Genomic DNA, 21,229 nt, shown 5'->3' on the forward strand with positions numbered 1-21,229 from the left:
ATCAGGTGTCCCCATCAGCGTCCTCCTTTTGCATCAGGTGTCCCCATCAGAGTCCCCCTTTGCATCAGGTGTCCCCATCAGAGTCCCCCTTTGCATCAGGTGTCCCCATCAGAGTCCCCCTTTGCATCAGGTGTCCCCATCAGAGTCCCCCTTTGCATCAGGTGTCCCCATCAGAGTCCCCCTTTGCATCAGGTGTCCCCATCAGAGTCCCCCTTTGCATCAGGTGTCCCCATCAGAGTCCCCCTTTGCATCAGGTGTCCCCATCAGAGTCCCCCTTTGCATCAGGTGTCCCCATCAGAGCCCCCCTTTGCATCAGGTGTCCCCATCAGAGCCCCCCTTTGCATCAGGTGTCCCCATCAGAGCCCCCCTTTGCATCAGGTGTCCCCATAAGTGTAACCTCACCCTTCCCCCTTGTACTCACAGATCTTCTTGTAGCGTCTCCTTCTTTCCCTCCTTTGGTCATGTGATAAGTCACATGACAAGGGGAGAGAGGAAGGACACTCTGCCTTAATTCCTTAGTGCCGGCTGTCTATTGCCCCCTGCAGGCAGGAGGGAGGAGAAAACCTAGTCCTCCCTCCAGCAAGTGTCAGCAGCTGCTCCCTGTGACAGGAGTGAAACTGCGATCACTCCCATCACTGAGGAGCGGCACCAGCAGTGCGCCCCCCCTCAACACAGTGCTCGGGGCAGGTTGGTGCTGCTGGTAGCACCCGCCTCCCACCCTCCGATGCGGCGCCTGGGACACACTCGCCCACATGTTATTTTTCACTAGCCAAATGAGAGCAGGCGAGTGGAAATTTCAAGCCCTGGCATGTGGTACCATTAAGCAAAATGCAAAGAATTCCTATCATCTGGTGAGACAGCATCTACAGCAAAGCACATCACGTTTATCAGCAAGAGAAACTGCTGGCTGTCAAGTTTACTGACTGAAAAGACGTATATATGCTGACAATCCATCCACCCACAGAGCACAGTGGCTGTAATGTAATCTGGGTCAGCTGCACAGATGTAAATATCACTTGTGTCAGTGAATACAAGTACATAGCTGGGGGTTGATCTAATCTGACCAGGTCTCACAGTCCTACCTGTACACCAAGGACCTGGTATCAAAAGGTTGCTATATGCTTGGTCCAGGTGGCCTTCCATAAGTGCTCTAAAAATATAATCTGCTGGTTTCTGTAGTAACAGGAAAAAAAATTAGAGCATCTTATGCTTAAGCCAAAAGCTGGACATCCTGCAGAGTCGGCGGATGTTAGGCGGATCACAGGTATGTTTGTTCCTCATCCCAGCCACTGTTAACGTAAACCATTAGAACCCAGAGAAAGAGGTGCTGCGTGTGCAGGAAAAATGGGATAAGATATGAAACCTGTTACCACTGCCCCGCCTGTCCATCCAGCACAGGATTCTGCATCCACCCTTGTAACAAAATCTACCTCACTGTCTCGCATTATTAGAAATTTGTCAGTTTAGGAAGTCATTATAGAGTATTTTGAACAGTATTGCGATACCCGATAATTAGATTTGGATGTATTTCCCTTTGTTTTTGGACTCAACTACTGATTCAAACACCGAAAAAAACATGCACACGTGGCATCCCTATGCACATAGGCAGAATTCATTTTGTTTGTTTTTTATTTTTGCCGTGAGTCATAGTTAATTACAAGAAATATACAGCTTCGGGTTAACACAGGAAGATATTCAGTTGTCCATGTTTTTTACTAGTAATATTACGGAGCATCACACCACTATTGTGACAGTTTGGTAGTGCAGGGGAGTAGAAATTTTTTAAAAAACTACTTGTCCAGGGACTAAATTGGTGTCCAAATCTACTTGTCCCTCATCACAATCTATTTGTCCAGACAAAAAAATTTTTTTTAACCAAAGCCGGGCTTTTAAAAATAAAAGGGGCTTTATGGTGACTTAAACGTTTAATATTTTTAACATTGCGCTGTTTATCTCATCCTCACCTCCCTGGCTGTCTCCAGCACTGCACCCGGGGACTAGCAGGGAGGAGAAAGACCTTGCAGTGTAATGGACATCGATTGGGTGCTTGTCAAGAAAGAGGAGTGTCGGACTTATCCTTTATCCCTTTCTCTGACAGAACTGTGTTTGTGTTTTTTTGCACACATGTAAAAAATCTTTTTAGGCCTGAAGATTACAAGAAATCCCTAAACATTATGTATTTTCTAAAAGCAGACACCCTAGAGAATAAAGTAGTAGTAGCTCCAATTTTTTATGTCGCACAATATTACTGCAAAGGTCTAGTAAAAATGCAAAATTTCAGTAAAAAATACACTTAAATTAATTTTAGGGTGCAAAAAGCAATAAATTACCTAATTGTTTGGTAAAATATAAAAGATGAGGTTGCACCGAGCAAATAGATATCCAACATGTCATACCTTAAATTTGTGTGCTCTCGTTTAGCACCCTATATTTTCTATAGGCGACGCTATTAAAGCCCGTTATAGGTCATCAGTTTAGTGTTACGGAGGAGGTCTGGTGCTGGAATTATTTCTCTCATTCTGGCGTGCTCAGCGATGTGTAACATGTGTATCACAATCAACATTTTCATGTGTAGGTGCACCAGCGTGTGCTTTTACATTTGTACGTTCGTGTATATATATGTGGGGCGGGGCATTATGTGCTTGGGTGTAACTTTAAGCAAAAAAAATTGTTTTTTTTTTTAAATTGTAAAAAATTAATTTCTTTTTTTTTTCTGTCTTTCTTTCTGGTTTTTTGTCCCCTATGTGATGATTTTTTGTGACAGGTTCTCTTTATTTTGACATCCAGGGTCTAAAAGACTCTGGATGTCTCCACTGTACTCCACTGGATGTAATTCAGTGTACATCGCACTGCATTACATTAATTCCCTGCCTCGATGGCTGGGAAATCTGTCAAAGGGGACCCGGAAGTGAAACCTGCTGAACCAGTCCCAGGCCCGCAGATGGGTGGACAAGCGGAGCCTGGGAGACATAGCGGACAGGCGGGCGAAGGCTTGCACTGTATTGGGCTGTGTGGAAGCAATTGGGCGGCAGTACAGCTACCTGAATGCTTTCACCTGACCTGATCTACATGTTACAGCATCGGGCGATTATACGTTTAACATCCCTGTAGCGCTACACTTTGTTTATAATCTTTACTTTTGGTTGTATGTGGGAACGCATATGAATGTATAGCTGCAAGCCTTTATATACTATTGTTTGCATCTAAACTAGATGCTCATACATAGTAGCGTGGTTAAGCAAACATACATTTTGTACAGCTAAATGTTAATTTAGTTTTTTTTTATAGTTTTTTGTACAACCGCAATTCCAAAAATGTTGGGGAGCTGTATAAAAACTACATCAAAACCGAATGCAGTGATATGCTAATCTCATAAACCCACATTTTATGCACAATAGCAATTAGAAACATATCCAATGTTTAAACTGAGAACATGTACCACTTTGAGAAAAAAATATGGTCATTTTGAAATTGATAGCAGCAACATGTCCCAAAATGTTTGGACAGGGCTATGTTCACCATGGTGTAGCATCCCCTCTTCTAACAACACTCTGTAAACATCTTGGAACTGAGGAGACCAGTTGCTGGAGTTTTGGAAAAGGAATGTTGTCCCCATTCTTGCCTGATATAGCATTCTAACTGCTGAACAGTCCTGGGTTGCCTTTGTCATATTTGTCATTTCAAGATGCGCTAAATAGTTTCAATTAATGAAAGGTCTGGACTGCAGGTAGACCAGTTAATCATCTGGACTCTTCAACTACAACGACTTGTGTTGTCATAGCTGCAGTATGTGGTTTAGCATTGTCTCACTGAAATATGCAAGGCCTTACCTGATAAAGGTGTCATCTAGATTGAAGCATATGCTGCTCTAAAACTCAGATAAAACTTTCAGCACTGAAGGTGTCTTTCAAGATGTGCAAGCTGCCCATTCCATATGCACAAATGCACCCCCATACCATCAGAGATGCAGACTTTTGAAATGAGTGCTGATAACAAGCTGAAAGGTCCCTCTCCTCTTTTTAGTCTGGAGGGCACGGCACCCATGGTTGCCAAAAAGAATGTCCAATTTCAATTTGTCTGACCACAGAACAGTTTTCCACTTTGCAACAGACCATTTTAAATTTACTTCCTCTTTCTGTAGGGGTCCCTCAAGGTTCTGTCCTTGGACCCCTTCTCCTCTCCATCTACACCTTCCTTTGGTCACTTGATAAACTCCCATGGGTTTAAGTACCATCTTTATGCTGATGACACACAAATCTTTCTACTCCTCACCTCACCCCTTCAGTCTCCTCTCGCATTACTAACCTACTAAGTGCCATATCGTCATGGATGTCGCTCCACTTCTTCTAACTAAATCTTTCCAAAACAGAGCGCATACTATTCCCTCCAGCCCGTGCCCCCTCCCCTGACTTCTCCATCAAGATTAATAATACAACCATCAGTCCCTCCCCTCACGCCAGGGTACTAGGTGTAATCTGGACTCCCATCTGTCCTTTAAGCTTCAAACCAAATCGCTGTCCAAATTTTGTAGACTTCACCCCCACAACTCCAAGATACGCCCGTTTTTAACCTCTGAAACCACTAAGCAACTTATTCACTCCCTTGTAATCTCTCGCCTTGACTATTGTAACTCCCTCCTCATTGGTCTACATAATCGCAGGCTATCCCCTCTTCAGTCTATCATGAATGCTGCTGCCAGACTCATCCACCTTACTAACCGTTCTGTATCTGCCACCCCTCTCTGCCAATCCCTCCACTGGCTTCCTGTTGCCCAACGGATAAAATTCAAAACACTAACAATAACGTATAAAGCCATTTATAACTCTGCCCCCAATTACATCACCACTTGTCTCCAAATATCACCTAAACCTTCCTCTCCGCTCCTCCCACAACCTCCTGCTCTCTAGCTCCCTTGTCTCCTCCTCTCATGCTCATCTGCAGTACTTCCTCCATCCTCTGGAGCTCTCTACCCCAATTTAACAGACTATCGCCTACTCTGCCCACTTTTAGGCAATCTCTGAAAACCTATCTCTTCAGGGAAGCCTATCCCGCCTTCAGTTAATAATGGAGTTTTCTATTCCTCCTACCGGTCCATCCCCCACAGTTACTACCTTTTGTACCACCAGCCCCTCCCTCTTAGATTGTAAGCTCCAAGGAGCAGGGCCCTCCTAACCCTCTTGTATTGAACTGTATCGTTGTTGTATTGTCTCCCTTTATATTGTGAAGAGCTGAGCAAACTGTTGGTGCTATATAAATCCTGTATAACAATAATGTTTTTTGTGAATAAAATATGAGTTTATGTAAACGGAAAATGTGAGATAGAGCATAGGTCACTCACATCATTTCTGCTCTGTTGTTAGCGGTATACCGTTTGACTTATGACATGTAAACCTACTCGTTTGTTAGATTTAGTACTGGAAATTACATTGGCTTCCTTGTATGTTTGTAGCCACAAGCCACACTTTTACTGTACTGATTGTTTCACTGTGATAGAGATTCAAATAAATAAAAAAAAAAAAAAAAAGATGGGGTTATGAGATTTGCATATCATTGCATTCTGTTTTTATGTAGATTTTACACAATGTCCCAACTTTTTTTTTAGAAATGAAGATATACTATTTTGGGCTAGTTCTCCTTTATACAGTGAAGGAAATAAGTATTTGATCCTCTGCTGATTTTGAATGTTTTCCCACTCACAAAGAAATGATCAGTCTAAAAATCGAATGGTAGGTGTATTGTAACACTGAGAGACAGAATAGCAACAAGAAAATTCAAAAGAAATGCATGTCTAATAAATTATGCACTGATATGCATGTTCATGACGAAAATAAGTATTTGATCCCCTATCATTCAGCAGGATTTCTGGCTACCAGGTGTCTTTCATACAGGTAACAAGCTGAGATTAGAAGCAGTCTCTTAAAGTGAGTGATGCTAATCTTATTTATTACCTGTATAAAAGACACCTGTCCACTGGATTTTAGATGTTAAGGTTTGTTTTGCCTTCGTCAGTAAAGGGCTAATGAGGGGTTTGTTTTTAAGTAGTCCATTCAGACTATGGATCTGGCTATCTCTCACCTTAACAAAGTTCATACCATTCTAGTTAATGATGTCCATTAACTTGTGAATCCCAGTGATAACAGCCTGAAACCTTTTTCTAGGGCTATGTTCCCTTTGGCAGAGACTACAATGGATGCTGTTATGAAGGATGCTACCAGGCATAAGAGTGCCTGCCTTCCCCAGCAGAAGAAACCTTATGAGCAGACTTGCAGGTTCTCCCTCAGAAGCATCCTTTTTTGCTTCTGTATACCCTTACCTGTCATGGTGACCCCCCTGCCCAAAGCTTGGCTGTCCTTCTACCTAAAAGACCTGACATTCTAAGCCTGCCAAATCCACCTACATGCTTTTCTTGGCATGAAGGTGCACCCCAACTTTTCATTAGGCGAGGCGTCCACTGACCTTTGCAAGAGTTTGGTACACTGCTCCCTCATTCCCATCTTCCAGTGTGTCCCCTGCACTGGGAAGATTTCCATTGTATGGTCTCTTGGATCAAGACCACTCGGACCAATTGGAATCACTCTGATCCGTTCTGGCTTTCAGATATCCAGACCACTTCATCAGCTGTGTGGGTGGTGACAACTCATCACCCAGAGTGCAGCAAGAACCAGGGAAGTGTGGAGGGTGTAGGATGTTCTTTCAGAAGTACATATGTGATTAGTGACTCCTGCGCTACCTATGATTGAATGTGAAATACGTAACAATGTAGTATAGCTGTTGAACACCTCTAATTGTGTTTCCACACTGAAATCAAAAATCAGTTTTTGAAAAATGTGATGTTGCGCTGCTAAACATAAGAAAATGATTGTGCTAAAAGTAAATATATATCACTAAACGCCAACCTGTGTGAGCATACTCAATATGCATACGTTACAATACACACCATGTAGGTACAATATATGTAGTATGCAATGAGCACAACATGTATGGATATACATACATTAATAGTGAAAGCAATCCAACTAATATATTTTAGTGATAACCAAAAGTGCTCGGTCCATATACTCCAAAATGTTATGGAATTAATAAGTTGCAGTCCTGAGGTGTGATCAGTCCACCAACAATAAATTCCCACTGTTGAGATTCCACTTGGCACAATTTGTGCCACCTCTGTGCTCACAGAACTCTCACCTTAATGAAGATGTGATATAGTGTATATATCATAATACATCCGGCTTTCATCAGTATCCCATTCTTTCTATGCCTCCATGCCATTAGGGGCTCTTCACCTGGATTACCTATTGATTCCAATCATATGTAAGTTGATGTGCCTTTTTAAGGCTCTTGCCCATTCATGCAGTCATGTTGCTTTACCCATGGGTGGGAAAGATACAAAAAAGCCTCAGAGTGTAGTATGTTGTTAAAAAGTAGTTTTATTTAAAAATGAATTGCACTTACACACTTAAAACATTAAAATCGCCTCAAATACATAGATATTGGTGCTTCATTCCGTATGACGTCACTTCCCACCGCGTCTGCCTCCACTCGCCCCCTTCTTCATTTTCTTTCTAGTTTAGTTCTATCAACGCCTTCCTGGATCCCCACCATGCTTTGCAGCCTTTCTGCTCTTTACTTACAATTTCTAAGGACTACATATCCCATGGTACCTTGCTGCCTGTAAGCAGTGATTCCTGTACTGACTCCACCTCCTGAAACTCCTCCTCTTCAGCTCCTCTGTAGTTCAGAAGGCAGGCTCTTTGACACAGAAGTGACTACTCACATGTCATAATGAATATGTATCATAGAATTCAAGGAAGGAAATATGTGGGATCTTCACAAAGTAAGTTTACAAATTTCAAGATCATTCAGAATGAAATAGGCTGGAAATAAGTGAAATTCAGTGTGTAAATATATGATTTTAAATGTTGACCATAGATACGCTTTAGTTATCTCTGCTCTAAGCTACACAGTATTTTTCCTTGTTACCATCATCTTGGGTAAATCAGTCTAAAATGGCAGCTTCATTGTGCACGTTTTGATCCTACATGAGGGAAAAGGGTCTTCAGACTTACACCTTCCTTCCCAAGGTGGTCTCTGCATTTCACCTCATCAGGACTGTATCCTATTAAATTGCTTGACTACCCATATACTTGTGGCTTTTCTAATCCTGAACGCCCCTTTTTTTTGTAGGCCTGTCCCTGCATTGCCAGGGAAAGATCCTTTTCATATGGGATGCAGTGATGACTTTATTGAAAGAAGACGACAAGGACTGCAGCAGTTCCTGGAACAGTAAGTCTTTATACAAATCTCAAGCAGTAAGGACACTTTTGCAGCACCAAAGCTCTAACCTTGTGTACTTGTATCTCAGATGTTCCTACAAAATGTGTTTGAGAATAACATTTAAGTGTCTTCAATTACATATTTTTGACTTTTTGCTATTAAACATGTCCAGTAAAAAATAAAAAGAAATGTAATTTCCTCATAAATTTAGGCCAAAATGTATTCTGCTACATTCTTTGCCAAATTAATTGGTTTACATGAAAGTTATAGCGTTTACAAATGACGGTGTATATATACTGGGATGTTTTGGTTTTTTTACTAGTAATGGCTGCGATCAGCGACTTATAGTGGGACTGCGATGGGCATTCTGACACTGGGGGGAACTGACTTGGTGTCACTGACATCCCCAATGACACCAATTCAGTGCTAATAAAAAGCACTGACACTGTACTAATGGTACTGGGCAGGAAGGGGTTAACCTGGGGCGCTCAAACGGTTAACTGTGTGATGGGAGTGTTTTACATAGTGTGCTGTATGTGTGCTTCACTGTAAGCACACTGGCTGTGCATGGCTGGAGCTGACAGGGGAGAGAACTGTTCGAATCACCGGTGAGTAATCACCGGGCAGGAAATATATTTACTGAGAAAAATGGTGACGTGTTCAACTGCTTTACCTGCTGTATGTGTATATTTGTGAAAAAAATATATATTTGTACAGATAAACCTCTTCTAAAATAAAGTGTAAATACAGGCAAAAAATTTAAAACTAAGTGAAGCAGAAAACATTTACACGCCTTTCATTTTTTTCAATCTTTTTTTATTGTAAAACATGCCTGTTGATCCTGCCAGTTACCCAGATCGGACCTTGCTTCCTGGTTTGATTGATAATGCTGTATGCTGCTTTTTCAATCTCCAACAGCGTCACTCTTTCCTCTGCATTGCAGTTGCTGGACTACAGTACTGCCTTAGCTAGGCAATGCCATTCCTTCAGCATTGTCACCCTAGTGAAGGAGGATACACTCCTAAACAGTTATACTCATGATATTGCACAATATTTTTTAGTGCCGCTGAAGGTGTTCTAGTAACATGAAAGTTCGGTGTCTCAAGGTATTAGATGGGTGCAGGGTGTCAAGTGCCTAATCCAGATAGCACTGGAGCATAAAAAGACACGAAGACACCGCATGCCATGTAAGAGACAAGACAACGCCACCAGCTCATTTGCTGGAGAGAGATGTAAATGGCCTTAGCCTGTAACTCCTTTTAAACCACACCTCTGACATGTTTAACTTTGACGCGTTTCACCCCAATGGGCACAGGTATGGCTTAGGAGGAGTTACAGGCTAAGCCCTTTTACATCTCTCTTCACCAAATGAGCTGGTGGCGTCATCTTGTCTCTTACATGGTCATGTTATGTCCAGTCCTGCACCTTCTACAGGTTGATAGACAGACATTCTCCCCTCCTTTGGAGCCACTCAATCATTTTTATCAGAAATCCTTTTGCGGGCTCTTAAAACTGGTACCAAACTCACAGATGAAGCAGCAGCTGTGAGCTTGATTTAACCGATTATCTGCCATGACATTCATAAACGTACCTTGGTAGACAGGTGGTTAATAGGACACCACGGTGGGCAGGTAGGAGTTAGACATGGTGCTGCTTGTTCTTTAACATTACTGAACAACTGCAGTTGACTGTGACTAGCTAGATATATATACCAGGACCTGCGTACATGTGAACCTTCACTGACACGTTAGAGTGTTTTGTTTTTTTTACACACACAAGTGTATTTTCACACTACAGAAGTGTATATTTTATAGTAATGACTGTTTGTTTATTTTTTTGCTGGTTTACTTAGTATGTGCTTGAAGCGATTCTAAAGGTTCAGATTTTTTTTTCCTACTGTGTGCACAGAGGAGCCTGGATCCTTCTTGGGTCCACACAGGCTCTCCTGGCCCCTCTGTTCTGTCGGGTGCCCCCACAGCAAGCAGCTTGCTATAGGGGCACCCATTGCCCCGTGTGCCCATTCACACACAGAGCCAAGGCTTGGCCCCAACCCCTCTCTCTCCTCATTGGCTGACTGGCTGTGATTTACAGCAGTGGGAGCCAATGGCTGCTGCTTCCTGTCTCAGCCAATGAGGAGGCAGAGACCCGGGACAGCCGAGGCTATCATTCACATTGCTGGATTGCGATGAGACTCAGGTAAGTATTAAGGGGGCTGGGGGGCATTGCTGCATAGAGAAGGTTTTTTTACCTTCATGTATAGAATGCATGAAGGTAAAAAACGTTGAGCCTTTACAACCGCTTTGACCACTTGCCTACAGGGCACTTTCACCCCCTTCCTGCCCAGGCCAATTTTCAGCTTTCAGCACTGTCACACTTTGAATGACAATTGCGAGGAACACTGTACCCATATGATATTTTTATAATTTTTTTTGATATAGAGCTTTCTTTTGATGGTATTTAATCACCCCTGGGTTTCTTATTTTTTGATAAACAAACCAAAAACACAGAAAATTTTGTGTAGTAAAAAAAAAAAAAAAAAAATTTTTTTTCTTTGTTTCTATTATGAAATATTGTAAATGAGTAATTTTTCTCCTTCACTGATGTTCGCTAATGAGGCTGCAGTGATGGGCACTGATAGGTGGCACTGATGGGCATTGACAGACAGCACTGATGGGCACTGAAAGGCAGTACTCATATATGGCACTGATAGGCGGCACTGAAAGGCAGCTCAGATGGGCACTGATATGTGGCATTGATGTGAACTGGTAGGCACTGATATGTGGCATTGATGTGCACTGACAGGTGACACTGATGGGGCTACACTGATCATCAGGGCACTAATGATCAATGTAGATGTCCCCTCTGAAGGAATGCCGATTACCAGCTCTCCTCTCCTCATAAACTGTCAGCGTGACAGCTCGTGAGGAGAGAAATGCCGATAACCGGCATTTCCTTATTTACATGTGATCAGCTGTGATTGGACGCAGCTGATCACAAGACAGAGCCAAATTCATAGTCTCTTTCCGCTGATTGGTGATCTGCTGTGTCCCAGGGACGCAGTGCACCACCGATCGCCACACTGGGTGCCCCTGGGGGCGTGCATGTGCAGTTAGAGTGGGAGGACGTCATATGACGTCCTCCCAGAGCGAGAGAACCCCCTGGCACCCGTCATTACCTTATATGGCAGGCGGGAGGCGGTTAAAAGGCTGCTTCACACCAGATGTAGTCCAGTGCATTTTTGTTTTTCTGCATAAAAAATGCATGCACGGTATTTTCCATGTATTCCAGTGACCCTAGTTTACACCAGTGCAGTCCGTTCCAGCCAGTGTCTGGTGCAGAAAAAAAAAAAGTAGAACATGCTGAATTTTTTCTGCACAAAACTATACTGGAACACTGCAAGACACATCAAAAACACACTGAAACAGAGTGTGGTGTGACCTGTAAGCAAAAACGCATCCAAAGTATGTTTTTGTGGCGTTACCTGGCCCTTAATGTAACTATCCCAGTGCAATTTTTAATTGTGTCCAGGGGCGGACTGACCATTTGGAAACTCGGGCACTGCCCGAGGGCCCAGGGTCAGTAGGGGGCCCCATGAGATGCCCCTGGTACCTTTTTTCATAGGCTTTTTTGAGTTTATGCAAGGACACAGGGGCCCCATGATCCCCTATTGCCCGGGGGCCCCATGAGTTGTCAGTCCGCCCTTGATTGTGTCTTCATCCTCATATAAAATGTTGTTGCCAACAGTTTAATTCCACAGAAGATTTGTCATAATATTTCTTGTCCTTAAACGCGCTGTAGCACATAGAAAGCCAAAGTGGATCCACTACAACGGCGTATTTTTGCTAGCAGTGGTTTGTTTCCACGAGAGGAGTGGCTTTTAGTTTGTATTTTTGTGCTGATCTCCATCCAGTAGATGGCAGTGTGAGAATGGAAGACGGCATAACTCTCAGCTTCTCTCATAGCAAACATTACAGTGAAGGTTCCGTGTTCTCTCCTTCATCCACATTAGAGCAGGAAGCATGCATTCAGACCATAATATACAGATGAGCAATTAAATCTTAAGCTAGTTACTTAAAAACATGGAATTTCCTCTCCTAGTGACAACCACCCCTCTTTCTTGTACAGGCGTTGGATGGAAAGTGAGGAAAAAAACTCCCTAATGGGCTCACAAAGAGAAAAAAAAAAAGAAGCTGATGGATATTTTAAAGTAGATGAAAACCCAGTTACTAAGACCTTATAGATTCTTTAATATATTGATGTAAATAATTTTTTTTTAAATTTAGCTGTGTGTTTCTTGTTACTACCATAACCTACCACCAAAGAACAACCCAAAATAAATTTTCCAGCTCTTGACGATCGCAGCGATACCATATATGTGTATGTTGTTTGTACCCGTAGTACAGCCCAGAAACAACAGTGCACATTTTGTTTTGTTTTTTTTAACCTAGAACACACTGACACCAAATTATTATATATTTTTTTTTAAATCCTGACCTTCGACCCTGACTCAAACACTTATCCTGGCACTGAACTAGATCAAACCTTGATATAGGTATTTTTTCTTTCTTTTTCTTTTAATTCTTTTTTTTCCCCCTCAATGCCAGGAGTTAGAGAGATACAATGTATCTCTCTCTCCTCTATTCATAGAGAGAAAAAAAACCCACAAGGGGGCTGGGCTGTACAGTGACTGATCACTGTGATAGCCAATCAGAGGCTATCGCAGTGATCATGTGACCTGGAATTGGGAGTCCCGATCGTTAGAACGGGACCAGGGGGTCTCAATGACACCGCGGTCTTTGTGTTGGAAGCACACTGTGCGGCGCGTTTCCAGCACAAAGACAGGTACGCAGATATGCGGCCTCATAGAAAAAAGCCCAGTTCTGTGAGGCCAAATATTTGTGTTACATCAACATCAAGGGGTTAAGCAGGCATGCTCCACTGTAGTAACTGAGTAAGGGTCTCCTCCCCATCCAGTGACCTGCAGCTGCCACTGGAGTGAGTGTATGTAGACAGGAAGTGGCTAAAAGAGGCCAGAGGAGATCAGCAGCACTGAGATGCAAAAAAGTGAACACAGTATTTTCTAAAAGGAAAAAAAACATGATTTTATTCACACTGATTTAGCAAACTAAATGTCGCCCAGTTGGGGTATACATCTACTTTAATTCTTCCCAGCTCTACTCGGTACTAATAAAGAAGAAATGTTTTGACTGGAGCTAGGCTTTAAATGCACAAAGAGGATAATGTTTAACCAGTTGTGGACATTGGGTGTGCTGCAAAAGAAAAGTTTCATTCAAACACAGAGCATGTGTAGCACACCTTCTGCCCCACCCCCGACATTTGCTGGTAATCCCAGCTGTAAAAAACCCACAACTACTGACATAGTGTTTATAAACACAGAAGAGAGAGATACAGAGTAATATTGTTACTTTTGTATTTCCTCTTCAGTTCATCTCTGGATTAAAGGGAAGAGCTTCCATGCTTTTTTTTTTAATGTTATAGCAAGTTTATACATTAGTGTGCTTTCCTGCAGGGAGGAGACATTTACCACTGCTCCATCCATGGTCACTGACATCTCCTGTTCTTCAGGGCTGGCTACCATCAAGTATGCCATTGGGCAGTCACTGATGATGTAACTCCTGTGCACACAAACTGTTGCATTGTCCTGACACTCAGTTTCATTCTTGCTGGAAGCGTACTTTGTACTGTGCAAACTCCACAGGCAGTGTACACAAAATAAAAGATGACGCAACTTTATTGCCAAAAAATAATCTACCATCTTGCAGTTTTTTTTATTTAGGGACTACAGATACGGCTTCCAACTTAGTGTCTAAAGCGGAACTAAAGTTGACTGTGAGCAGGCAGGAATTGTATTGCAGAAGAGACATGCAGTATAACATATCTACCTGCCTGCTCAGAGCCATCCCTGGACTGCATTATTTACACAGGAACCGCTATCTACACTTGCTGCAGAAAAGACTAGTACCAGGTTAACACTGGCCACAAGTCTCAGTGATTTTGTGGGGTATATTGGCCATGGCAAGGAAGGAAGATCTAGGCTGTGTGCAGGATGCCAAAGATCTAGCTTTTAAAGGAATAGCTTATATGCCCAAGGTCTGCAGGTGGTTGAAGGAAATCTATAGTCACATCATACACTTTCATCTTCTACCATCATTGTAATAACAATACAAACAATAATTATATGCAATAATCAAGTCAGTATAAGATTACTTGAAAAATCTCCTTTCATGGTGCCTGTCTGTTGGCCATCTCTTTTCACAACTTCCTGGATTCCCTTTATGTTTTATCGCTTCTTTTCTGCTAATTGCTCTCAATTTCTAATTACTACATCTCCCATGGTAAATGTGTGGCACAGCAGTACCTACTCACAGGGCTTAGTGACTACATGTCACAGAATTCCAGGAAGGAAATGTGTGGGGAGCTTCATCTGGTGGTATAGGTCCAGTGTGATAACAATTTAATGCTACCTGCCAACACTACTCTGTTGATCCCCTCTGCCTACTAAACAAAGGGGCAGGGTCACCCCTGACTTCACGAGGTAACCCTGCCCCTTGTGACATCATTGACCAGTTTGTTTTTGCCCCTTTCTTTCATAAGGAGCAGGGGGGGCAAGTGGTGCTGCCATTTGAAGGGAGCCAAGCGATGGAGCAGTCATGATGCTCGGTATGGGTCTTGTATGGGTTTTGTGAGTGGTCCTTATACCTCTTATTTTTTTTTTTTTTTGTAGACATGAGGTCCTCCTTAACCGCTTGCCGACCAGCCACAGGAGATATACTGCGACAGGGTGGCACTGCTGCCCAAAATCACGTGTATATATACACGTGATTTTCCATTTCAGGTAGGGGAGGCGCGCAACCGCCCTACCCGCGCCGCCAAAGGTGTCAATCACTGGATCCCGGCCAGTGATTCCCAGCAAACACTGACAGGAAGGACGGCTGCATTGTTTTCAATGCAGCTCTCCTCTCTGTCAGTTTGAGCACACTGATCTGGATGGATGAGCTCAGCCTTCCGGCGGATCAGTGTGCTTATAGTGAAGCACCCCCCCACCCCGTAGTTAAACACTCCCATCACACAGTTAACCCTTTGATTGCCTTCTAATGTTAACCCCTTCCTGCCCAGTGCCATTAGTACAGTGTCAGAGCTTTTTTATCTTTTGCACTGATCACTGTATTGGTGTCACTGGGGATGTCAGTGTCCCTAAGTCAGTCCCCCCCCAGTTTCAGAATGTCTGCTGCAGTCCCGCTATAAGTTGCTGATCACCATCATTATTAGTATTAAAAAAGGAAAAAAAATTCCAGTATATATACCGCCATTTGTAGATGCTATAACTTTCATGTAAATCAATTTACACGTATTGGGATTTTTCTTTAGCAAAGACATGTCGCAGAATACATTTTGACCTGAATTTATGACGAAATATGATTTTTAAAGTTTTTTACTGGAATTACAGACTTCCGGGGTCCCCCTTTAAAGCAGGCACTGCGGAAGGTGGTGCTCCCGAAGAGAGCCCTCCAGCTTCACCCAGTTTACGACTAGCCTCCCCGGAAGTCTGTAATTGCTTGATGAATCTTGGAATCCCATCATCACGAGGAAGCAGAGGACGATGTGGATTGTGGCCTGACCAGAATACTGATGACCTAGGGGTCTGATAAGAAAGGAAACTTTCATGCGTATCTAATACGCACTTCTGGTAAGTGCGCATTCTATTTATCTAACAGTCTTCACCTCTGGATCGTATACTATCACCACAGACAGGATTCTGCAAGATTCATATACCAAATACCTTGTGACCCGGACGTTTACTTTATTGTGATTATCAATTGATTTGCACTTTGTGCCTTTCATAACAGTTTGGAATATTGCTCATAACATTTCAGTGGTTTTTTGCACCATAATCTTTACCGCTGCACCTTTTTATCTCTCTAGTCTTTTGGAAAGGTCTGTTGGTTACCTTTTTGGTGTTCTAGCAGCTTTTGCATTTTTGAATACAGTACATCTAGGTATACTTATAAGTTTTGGATTTACGAGAGAAAAGATAGTCACATGGAGCCCCCTGGATGCCCAGACTACATGGGGAGCAGTGGCAAGATAGTTTGCATTCCCTGTGATAGTATTAAAATAAAAAAAAAAAATAAAAAATCACCCTCGCCCGCATACCTGTGTGCACGAGCGTAGACCCTGTGCCAGTATGTAAACAGCGGTTGCACCATACATGTGAGGTATCGCCATGAACCTCAGATCAAGGGCAGTAATTCTAACACTAGACCTCCTCTGTAAATCTAAAATAGTAGCTTGTAAAGGCTTTTAAACGCTGCCTATGAATATTAAAAACGAATGCAGTTTGTCGCCATTGCACGGGGCATGCACAGTTTTAAATCATGTCATGTTTGGTATCTATTTACTTGGCATACCAACATCTTTTATATTTTACCAAATAATTGGCCAATATATTGTGTTTTTGTGCATTAAAAGTAAAAAAAAGTGGGTTGTTTTTAATTTGCTTTTGAAAAATCGCTGCTTGAGTACTATGTGACATACAAAATTGTAGCACCCACCATTTTATTCACTAGGGTGTCTGCTTTAAAAAAATATATATAATTTTTGGGGGTTTAAATTAATTTCCTAGCAAAAAATACTGCTTTTTTTCATGTGAACAAAAAGTGTCAGAAAAGGCTTGATCTTCAGGTGGTTAGAAGAGTGAATGATGTGTGGCATAAACTTCTAATGCTGGGCATAAAATGCCCCCACCCCCAAAAACGACCCGTTTTTGGAAAGTAGACACCTCAAACTATTGCTGAGAGGCATGTTGAATCAATAGAAGAATTTTATTTTTTTTACCACAAGTTTTTGGAAAATGACCAAAAATATATATATATATATTTTTGCCATGCCATGGGTATATGTGGAATTGCTCCCCAAAATACATTCTGCTACTTCTCCCGAGTATGGGAGTACCATATGTGAGAGATGTTTTGGCAGTTTAGCCAAGTACAGGACCCCAAAATCCAATAAGCACCTTCAGGCTTTTAAAGGACTTTATTTCCACATTACACTTCGAAACTGTGATAGGTAGTCAGTGTGCGGAGGCCCTGAAATACCGGGATAGCAGCAACCCCCCCCCCCCCCCCAAATGACCACTTTTTGGAAAGTAGACACCCCAAGGAATTTGATAAGAAGCATGGTGAGTATTTTGCAGATCTCGTTTGTTGCCACAAGTTTTTGGAAAATGAAGAAAAAAAAACAAAAACGTTTTTTCTTTTTCTATTTTTCTGTTTCAAAACCTTGTGAGAAAAAATGAGATCTGGGGGTTTGGTGCTATCCTGGCATTTCAGGGCCTCCGAAACTGTGATAGGTAGTGGGGAAGTGAAATGAGGAAGTTACGCACCTTCAGGCTTTCAAAGTGGTCATTGGATTTCAGGCTCCTGTATGTGGCTAGGCTCACCAGATAGCTTAGAGTGTCTACTTTCTGAAAAGGGTCATTTGAGGGTGTTTGTACTATCCTGGTATTTTATCACCTCAATAAATGTGATGAGCAGTCAAAGTAAAAGCTGTGTAAATTCCATTATCTATACCATAGTTTTGTAGGCGGTATAACGTTCACACAAAGCTATCAATATACACTTATTGGGATTTTTTTTAACCACTTGCCGCCCAGCCACAGCATATAAACGGTGGCAGGGCGGTGCTCCTAGGCAAAAGCACGTTTTAAAACGGCTGCCTTCAAAACAGGTAGGGGGCGCGTGCGAGGCACGCGCCCGCCCTACCTGTCCCGCGGGTGTCAGCCGACAGGTCACGGCCAGTTTCTACCGGCCGTTTTCCCGCGATTGCCGGTGATCGCTAACACAGAGCAGGGCTGCATTGTTTACACACAGCCCTGTTCTGTGTCAGTTCTCTGACAGCTTGTGAGAAGCTGCAGAGTTTTTCTCCCTCGATCAGCTCCCCCCTCCCTCCCCCCGTCCAGTACACACCCCCGCCCCCTAGTAAAGCACTCCCCTTACACTGCAAATTCTAAAAATGTTAACCCCTTCCTCCCCAGTGACATTAGTACAGTTTCAGTGTTTTTTTTCCACTGATCACTGTATTGGTGTCACTGGGGATGTCAGTGACCCCAAGTCAGTTCCCCCCCCCCCAGTTTCAAAATGTCCACCGCTGTCCCGCAGTCTTGCCAGAAGTCGCTGGTCGCCGCCATATGTCGCTGATTGCCGCCAAAAGTCGCTGATCGGCGCCATTATTTAGTATAAATAAAAATTAAAAATTCCAGTATCTTTCCCGCCATTTGTAAATGCTATAACTTTCACGTAAACCAATTAATTTACACGTATTGGGATTTTTTTTTTATCAAAGACATGTCGCAGAATGCATTTTGGCAGAAATTTATGACTAAATTTGATTTTTGCATTTTTTTTTTACTGGACATGTTTTATAGCAAAAAGTCCAAAATATTGTTTTTTTTCCTCAAAATTGTCAGCCTTTTTTTTCATAGCGCAAAAAATAAAAACCGCACAGGCGGTCAAATACCACCGAAAGAAAGCTCAATTTGTGGGGGAAAAAAGGATGTAAATTTAATTTATGTATCGTATTGCATGACCGCGCAATTGTCCGTTAAACTAGCGCAGCGCTGTATAGCAGAAAAATGGCGTAAATTGCAGTATCTATACCATAGTTTGTAGACGCTATAACTTCCACACAAAGCAATCAATATACACTTATTGGGATTTTTTTTACCAAAAACATGGAGCAGAATACATTTTGGCCTAAATTTATAACCAACTTTGAGTTTACTGTATATTTTTTATAGCTGAAAGTAAAAAATATTGTTTTTCTTCAAAATTTTTGGCCTTTTTTTGTTTATAGCGTGAAAAATAAAAAGCGCACAGGTGATCAAATTACACCGAAAGAAAGCTCTATTTGTGTGAAAAAAAGGACGTAAATTTCGTTTGGGTGCAGCATTGCATGACCGCGCAATTATCAGTTGAATTAGTGCAGCGCCGAGTAGCAAAAAGAGGCCTGGTCATTAAGGGGGGTAAATCCTCAGGTGCTCAAGTGGTTAACCAAAAACATGTAGCAGAATACATTTTGGCCTAAATTTATGACAAAATTATATTTTTTGTGACAGAAATTAGAAAATATCGTTTTTTTTTTTCAAAACTTTTTTGTTTATAGCGCCAAAAATACAAAGCACACAGGTGATCAAATACCACCAAAAGAAAGCTCTATTTGTGTGAAAAAAGGACATAAATTTAATTTATGTACCGTATTGCATGACCGCGCAATTGTCCATTGAACAAACGCAGCGATGTCTAGCAAAGAAATGGTGTAAATTGTAGTATCTATGTTTGTAGACGCTATAACGTTCACACAAATCAATCAATATACACTTATTAGGATTTTTTTTTTACCAAAAACATGTAGCAGAATACATTTTGGCCTAAATTTATAACTAACTTTGAGTTTACTACATATTTTTTATAGCTGGAGTTCAAAATTTTTGTTCTTTTTTTTTTTTTACAGCGCGAAAAATAAAATGCTCACAGGTGATCAAATACCACTGAAAGAAAGCTCTATTTGTGTGAAAAAAAAGGACGTAAATTTCGTTTGGCTGCAGCATTGCATGACCGCGCAATTATCAGTTGAATTAGTACAGTAGCAAAAAGAGGCCTGGTCATTAAGGGGAGTAAATCCTCTGGAGGGCAAGTAGGTAATGACCTCTTTTTGCTACACTGTGCTGCACTAATACAACTGACAATTGTGCGGTCATCCAATGCTGCACCCAAATGAAAATGTACGTTCTTTTTTTTCACACAAATACAGCTTTCTTTCAGTGGTATTTGATCACCTGTGTGCTTTTTATTTTTGGTGCTATAAACAAAAAAAAATTATTTTTTATAGAAACTATATTTTCTCATTTCGGTCATAAAAAATATCCAAAAAAACTAAAATTTTGTCAAATTTAGGTCAAAATGTTTTCTGCTACATGTTTTTGGTTAAAAAAATCCCAATAGGTGTATATTGATTGTAGACGCTATAACTTTCACACAAAGCAAACTATGGTATAGATACTGGAATTTACACAGCTTTTACTTTGACTGCTCATCACATTTATTGAGGTGCTAAAACAAAAGGGATAACAGGCGCATGGTGTGGCAGTCCATGTACGTTTGATGAGTTCCAAATGGGCAGGGGTGAAGGTAGTCCAGTAGGTACTAAGGGCAAGCTGTTTCCCTTCTGCAAAGTTATGCTTCGCTCCTACGCAAAGAAACACAGCGCCTCTAAGTGTGTACTGTGAAGGTATTTAATAGAAAGATAAGTAGTAACTCACATCTTAGAATATAAAAACAGGCTCATGGGTAAGAGGGTGAGACGGCTATAGCCAGATGTTGAGTGACTGATCCAGAGAGGAGATCAATTGAGTCCGCCAGCAGGTGGTGCTGAGCATGTGCAACATGGATGGTAAGCCTGGTGGAATCTCCAAGGTGTCTGCCAGCAGATGGTGTTGTGCATATGCAGTATGGATGGTAGAGCCTGGCAGAGTCTCCAAGATGTCTGGGATCAGCACATTTGGCGTCTGACGTCATCAAAATGCGACGCGTTTCTGAGCATGTGCAGGACGAGATGAGTCCAGGTGCGCTCTTTCATCAGGCAGGCCTGATGAAAGAGATTCCACCTGGTTTACCATCCATGTTGCACATGCACAGCACCACCTGCTGACGGACTCAATCAGTCTTTTCTCTGGATCAGACACACAACATCTGGCTATAGACGTCTCACCCTCTTACCCATGAGCCTATTTTTATATTCTTAGATGTGAGTTACTACTTATCTTTCTATTAAATATCTTCACAGTACACACTTAGAGGCACTATGTTTCTTTGTTTCCCTTCTATTGAGGTGCTAAAATACCAGGATAGTACAAACACCCCCAAATGACCCCGGAAAG

At 42.0% G+C, this 21,229-nt stretch overlaps 1 protein-coding gene across 3 annotated transcripts in view; it reads left to right on the forward strand.

Annotated features, from left to right (window-relative positions):
* The window catches only part of SNX11 (sorting nexin 11), a 67,430-nt gene that overhangs the window by 38,299 nt on the left and 7,902 nt on the right, over positions 1–21,229 (forward strand). For 2 of the 3 annotated variants that reach the window (XM_089674343.1, XM_089674342.1), the window contains exons 5-6: positions 8,185–8,283; positions 15,743–15,982. In XM_089674343.1, coding sequence (XP_089530469.1) covers positions 8,185–8,283; positions 15,743–15,941 — 298 coding nt within the window. In that variant the 3' untranslated portion in view covers positions 15,942–15,982. The remainder of the gene's footprint in view (positions 1–8,184; positions 8,284–15,742; positions 15,983–21,229) is intronic. The other variant, XM_089674344.1, reaches the window with a different exon arrangement.

Source organism: Staurois parvus, unplaced genomic scaffold, assembly GCF_062004578.1.
Source record: "Staurois parvus isolate SC_StPar_1 unplaced genomic scaffold, SC_StPar_1.0 ptg000151l, whole genome shotgun sequence".
Taxonomy (NCBI): domain Eukaryota; kingdom Metazoa; phylum Chordata; class Amphibia; order Anura; family Ranidae; genus Staurois; species Staurois parvus.